The 6827-nt window shown below is 42.8% G+C and overlaps 1 protein-coding gene across 1 annotated transcript; it reads left to right on the top strand.

The window, feature by feature from the left end:
- The first annotated feature begins 253 nt into the window (after nucleotides 1–253).
- On the top strand, nucleotides 254–1370 carry LOC133905222 (NDR1/HIN1-like protein 1). The gene has a single exon (XM_062346957.1). It carries the CDS (start codon nucleotides 388–390, stop codon nucleotides 1012–1014), a length of 627 nt encoding a protein of 208 aa, XP_062202941.1. The 5' UTR covers nucleotides 254–387; the 3' UTR covers nucleotides 1015–1370.
- Nucleotides 1371–6827: the final 5457 nt, after the last annotated feature.

The following is a 6827-nucleotide window of genomic DNA, read 5'->3' as shown; positions in this document are numbered from 1 at the left end:
TTCCCTTCAGTGCTCCAACGATTTCCCTTCAAGATGAAATTATCAAAGTTATTCCTCTTTAGAACGAGATTCTCTCTTTTTCCTTCACAAATCCTTTTAAAAAATATTATTAGAGATAAGAGAAAATAAAAAAAATAAGAACGAGAAAAAAAATCAAAAAGAGATTAAAATGAAAAAAAAATATAGTTGAGGGGTCTAAAATACGCCACTGCACCATCACCTCTCTTTCGCTCAGCCTATTAATTGGGCCGTGACACCCACTTGGCTCAACATCCCCTCCCTTCTTAACACCTCACCTCGCTCTCTTTTCCCCTTCGTCTCAAACTCCTCCCACCACAAGGAAGAAGAGCTGACGCGACGCTCTCTAGCTAGGCTCTAGCGTCAGCCATGAGCAAGGACTGCGGCAACCACGGCGACGACGACCTCCGCCGGTCGTGCCGCCGCCTCGCCGCCTTGCTCCTCGGCCTCGCCCTCATCGTCGCCATCATCGCGCTCATCGTCTACCTCGTCCTCCGCCCGACGCACCCGCGCTTCTTCCTCCAGGACGCCTCCATCCGCCAGCTCGACCTCTCCAACTCCTCCAACGTCCTCTCCACCTCGCTCCAGGTCACCATCGCCTCCCGCAACACCAACGACCGCGTCGGCGTCTACTACGACCGCCTCGACGTCTACGCCTCCTACAAGTACCAGCAGATCACCGTCGCCGCCTCGCTCCCGCCGGTCTACCAGGGCCACGGCGACGTCGACGTCTGGTCCCCCGTCCTCGCGGGCCCCGACGTGCCCTTCGCGCCCTACCTCGCCGACGCGCTCTCCCAGGACTGCCAGGCGGGCTACCTCATCCTCCAGGTCAAGATCGACGGCCGCGTCCGCTGGAAGGTCGGCAGCTGGATCTCAGGCCACTACCACCTCTTCGTCACCTGCCCTGCCTTCCTCGTCACCAACGGCGGCAACGGCGCGCCGGGGGCCGGCGGGTTCAGGTTCCAGACAACCACGTACTGTCACGTCGAGGTCTAGGCCGCCGGCTCCGGCGCCGGCGAGGTACTTCTCTTCTCCTACTGGGATGCCCTGCCTGCGCGTGTCCATAGCGAAAAACAGAGGCAGGCAGAGATCTTGATGCTCAGCTCAGTTCAGGTGGTAATAATCAAATCAATCAATAGTGAGTGATTATGCTGCAGTTATGTGGGTTATAAATATAAATGTAAAAGGAGGGTAATTTTCCTTTTCCTTAATTACCTTAGGATCAATACTACCATGGTAATATTAATATGTGCGGCCTTCATTACCTGGTTGTTACTTGCTGTTAAAGCAATCTTAATTGTTAATAAACCTTTTTGGGGCACAATTATTTACAGGGGCAGATGTTCTCTTTTTTTCTTGGTTGGTGACACATTTGACTGGATGAATTTGGAGGAATTTGATTAGTCAATTTCCATTCATTCTTTCAAACTTATTCTTTTTTTATTTTTCATATGTACATGCCTTATTGCCTTTCTTTTGGTGCCAGTAGTTCATTGAGAGTTGTAGATCAGGTGCTTAATCTGGATTTTGGAATTTTGTTGGGGAACAAAGAGTTTGGTGGCAACAACCTAACCAGATCCGAGGCAGGCACTTCTGTCTGAGATTTGGTGGGGGGGAAACCCAAGTACACATGGGGACTCTCCTCTGCGATCCAAAGTGTCAAAACCAGTGGTTGATCAGTCTCTCTCTCTCTCTCTAAACACATGGGGTTTGATCTTCTTCACTTGGAAACCTTGGAAGAAGACACAAGGAAGGGTATGTGGCAGTTTCTTTTCAGTTCCTATTGTGTGCCAATTGCTGATGCATGTGGAAGCATCTATTCTGGCATAAAAAAAAATTGCATCTTTGACTTTGGAATCTTTTTTTTAGCTAGACCTTGGAATCAGTTACTGCATGATTGTTAAATCAGTAGTTGCACAGAAAGTTACAGGACTGAGAGTGAGTGGCCTTGCAGAAACTTTGGATCCCAGAATTACCTGTCGCTACTTGCGGCCATATTATTTTCTTTCTGAACTTTGCATGAATAAAAAGCATGGAACGATGGATGGGCATCGAATGATCGATGGATCTAGTAGTCTTTTGCGCGTTGTGCTGTGCAGAGTGCAGGTTTGGCCCATGTTCCCTGCCAAACGATAAGGATTCAGTATCTCTAAAAAAACATGCTACCTTTGGGCAGCAATGGACCAGTGACCGAAAATAATGCTCCGCGAGGCGTGTGATGTGACCCAGTTGGACCCATGAAACCTTCAGTTCCCTTTCTAGTTGCAATACAGCTTCATATACTACATTTTGTCAAAATACTTGATATTTTAATATGATCGGTCTCCAACATATCTTTGATCACTATTCTCACTAAAATATATTTATTAAATCTAATAAAATTATAATATTATGAAAGTATTTTCTAAGACGGACCTACACATATTATTTTTATATTTTCGAACTAAATATTTTAAAAGTTAAAATTTCAAAAGTTTGATCGAATATTATGTAAAACATCAAATATTTATGATGAAAGGAGTACATAAGAAGCAGAAACTTTTTGCCACTTGGGTTTTGTGTGTGCTATATACGTATAAAACAGGCGATCCATTTCTGTGGGTAGTATTGCTTCAGAAGCTTTCTGTAAAGAGCAGGGAGACAGAGCAACATTTTATTTAGAAGGCGAGTCATGAGCTCCCGTGCGTGCATGTGCTTTCCTTTGCTTGCTCCGGCTGCATTGCCGTCCCTCCCGGTCGAAAGCAATGGCTTCCTACTCTTTCCCACTCGGCGACGTGACATGGCGTCCATCCTGATGCTGCTGCTGATGACCTCTCGGTTTGGTGCCACTGATTTGTCCCTTGTAATCGACATGATCTTGTCAGTTACTCAGCTCACTTCATCTTTACAGGACAGCTCGACCAAATCACTCAACCACTGCATTTACTAACCACGCCACGCCCGTCAAATTGATCTTGTTGAGCTATCTATCTATCTGTCCTTGGTTCGTTGTGAAGTTCTTTCAGTCTCCAAAGTGTCACTTTTTTTAATCTGCATGGCGTAGCATAGATCTTTTGCCTCGTTAGTTGGACTGCAGAATGGATTAAGAGTGAGAAAAGAAGAGGTTATGTTCATCTTGGCCTATCGATATCTCTGGCTGCTGCAGCGGCAGTGACGTAGGAAGAGGAGGACGTATGCGACTAGCAGATGACTAGCTGATGAGTCATCGTGGTTGTACTTTTGTTCTAGCAGGGCTGGCCAAAAGTTGCTGAAATAATAAAGATGAAATTGAGCGGTGGATGATGGTAAAGCAAGAGGCTAAAGGCGAGGACAAGGGAAAAGAAAATGCAGCGACCAAAAGCTCGTTTAGTAGCTTAGCATCCGTGGTAGTGCTAGAAGCATCAGGGGCCAACTGGATACCGGATGCATATGGTCAGAGAGCCAAAGCCAAGGACACAACATCCCTTTCTCCGAGTGTTGCAGCCACTTGTTTTGCTAATTCCTTGTTGCATCACAATCATGCGGTACACTGTTCACCAGTCAAGTTAATCATAGCTTAGTACCCCGATCAGGCGGCTCATTTTCTAGATAACACGGAAAACTCATCCTAGCCCCTGCATCCGAAGATGCACACAACCAATTTCTGCTCTCAGTTATTCGAAGGCGTTCTTTAGAGTAGCCACGGTGCTGAAAAAACCGATGCTTGAAGAAGAGAGAAGAATATAAACCGATGCTTGCACACTGCAGAGGCCGATGCTTGGAAGAAAAACATTATCATCGGACGCTGTACTTGCATCATACCACAAACCATGCTCTAATACAATATTATTTTACATGCACATGGCCGTTGGAAAGCAAAGGAGAGGGTTTTTTTTTCTGGCGTGAAGGAAAGCGGTGGTTGAGGACCTCTGTATTTTGCAACGTTTCCCAATCGAATACATTTCACTAAATCGGTTCGGATTCGATACGTGGCATTCTTCTAATAAAATTTAGGAGACATCATTTTTTAAGAACATCTCATAATTTATTCAGGGTGTGAGCCTAAGTTTTGCTTTTGGCATCGATGCTCATACTGTGAAGGATAATTAATTAAAGTGTCATCGGCATGTGGTAGTGAGATGAATTTTGAAGTCTCATCTACGCTGTGATTGCTCTAAGACTATTTTTAAGGGGTTTTTCTTCGAGTCTAGATTCACTTTATGACGGGATTTTTTTTTATTCAGCGCTCTAACAGTTTTTCTTCATAGTTTCTGTCACGAAGAAATTTCTAAGTTCATTCTCTCTGAGACGGCTCTTTTTCCTTCACGATTCCCCTCGAAAGGAAGTTGTTGAAGATAAGAGAAAATAAAGATAATCGAAAATGGAATGAAATGAAAGGAATATGATCGAAGATGATCTGAGGGGACATATATCGTGATGTTTTGATGGTGAAATTTCTCTTACCACCAATGATTGTTACATTGGATATCCCTGTCTGTTGACTGTTGTTGCTTGAGACGAGGAAAGTAAACACGAGCAGGGTGGACTGTTTCTTTCGTGGATTCATGACGCCACCAGCAGCAACGTGACATGGGGAAATTGGACGGTGACGTTAAAGAGGTAGAGGTGCGTTGCTTTCAAACTGGACGCGACGGGGTACTAGATTTCGAAAGCTCATTTTTCTCTTCGCATGGAAGGAATTGGTGTGTGCAGTCCCGGTCAGTGATCCCTGGGAACACTTGGTGATCTCGAGTAAAACACTCCGTGATTACCGGTGCTGCTACCTCGTCAAATCACAGACGACTCGACCCGAGCGAGATTTGCAGTGATAAATTATCCAAACATATTCTTTTTATTTCATTTTTTTCCTAATTTTTCTTTCCGTTTCTATTCATTTTATTTTCTCTTATCTCTAACAATTTTTGTTCGAAGTGATTTATGAAGTAAAAGTGAGAATATCTCGTCCTAAAAGGAATAACCTTATAAATTCTTTCATGACAAAAACCGTAAAAGAAAATCGCTATAACGCTGAAAGGAAAAAAATTCTTTTTTAAAAGAATTTTAATTATAACGAGAATCGGTTAGGAATAATCTAACAGGTGAAGATTTCGCTCGTTTTTTTTCTTCAAAGCCTGGTACAAGGATGGGCCCGGCATCCAAAGCTCAGGACTGTCTCCTGACACTTGTCGTCCAAGGACCAACATGCAGGCTCATGCTACAGTGCACAGCGCTTTGAGGTTCCGTCCAATGGTTCCTTCTCCCTCCTCTCCTGCTACTTCCAGCCCAACCTGGGAGCGAGGGTTTTTTGGCCCACCGGTCTGCTGTTGCGCTGCTTCTGTCTCACGCCAACTTGTGCCCGGCGCGTTGGGTTCCCCCCAAACTACAGCAAGCCGTATCCCATCCAATCCGCAATCACACTATCAAAAAATGACATGGCTTTGCTCTCTCCAATTTCCATGCTAGTATTATATATTGTGTTGTTTATGCACTATCCCACCGCTCTTGGCTAAATGCAAGCACTCGGTGTCATCGGAATGCACATAGATGCTTGCTCAGTTGTTGATGATTGGTAAAGTTAATATATAAATATTTATTTAAAAGTAGGGATATTTGATCTCAACGTGTGTATCGGATATATTTTTTTATACAGGTCCAGGTTTTTATCAGAATAATAGTCATACGGTCTATATTGTCTTAATTAATTAAAATATATGATTACAACAAGGGGTGTATAGATTTAATTCTAAAACTCTAGGCAAAATCTATTGTGTTCTATATCCTGAAGTTCTAGTCAGATGAATCTAACGTAGTATATTGTTATGGATTTTCACTAGGTGTTTGTAGTTCTTACCCATCTAGACTTACTCTCTTTCCCAATCTCTAACTCTAGGAGACTGTCGCTTAGTTTTCTTACTCCAATTTCTATTGAATCCAACTGAATTCATACGATATCATCCAACTCTAGATGTGATCTCTTGTCGGGAATCACATGCTCTTGCTCTGAATCGCTTGCTCTGGACGTTATATAGTCGGGACAAGGTGGTCATACCTTACTTTGAGTCCTTCAAGTGTAACCTTCCCGAATTATACTTCTCTCGAACATCTAGAAGATTATTTCCTAATTTGGAGATAATATCCATATAGAACATGAACTGCCGGATATTTAAGCATGTGATTTGTTTACCTTATGGAGGTTCTAGAACCTACCGAATAAGGTTAATAACATATGTACGGTAGAGATCTGTTGTAGATATACCCTATTTATAATAAGAATATAATTATTAGTTACACATTCCTATCAGCATCACACACTCTTGTTATTGTGATGAGGGAGCTGCCACAAATATTAAGCACGAGATAGAGGTTTATTGATCAAGGAAATTAAAAAAGAGACAGAGAGTGTTATGAGCAATTAAAATCGAAAACACATAATACTGGACCCAAAATCTTTATATATACTAATTGGAGGCTCCCTCAGGAGCTCCATGGTACTCCAGACGAGACGTGCTAAGAAAAAAGAGAAATACTAGAATTTTTTTTTAAAAAGCAAACCATACGGCATCGATTTGGTAGACTTAGTCATCCTTAACCATTAGATCTAACATATCCCAAAGTACCTTTTTTCTTACTTCTAAATTACCCACCTATACCATTGCGTATTCATCCGTACGTACCGTGAGCTCAATATCACATTTCAAAATTAATGTCACGTATCAAAATTAGCATAGTAGAAACGTAACGAGCTCAAACACCTGATGACAAAAAATATACTATTTTATACATCGAATTTGGTTTTTAAACTCCCAACGTCATCAAAATTGACTTCTTGGACACGTAACCGAGTCCAACAA

Source organism: Phragmites australis, chromosome 22 (assembly GCF_958298935.1).
Source record: "Phragmites australis chromosome 22, lpPhrAust1.1, whole genome shotgun sequence".
NCBI lineage: Eukaryota > Viridiplantae > Streptophyta > Magnoliopsida > Poales > Poaceae > Phragmites > Phragmites australis.
The sequence above is the reverse complement of the archived record's forward strand: the minus strand, read 5'-3'. Positions and strand labels throughout refer to the sequence as shown.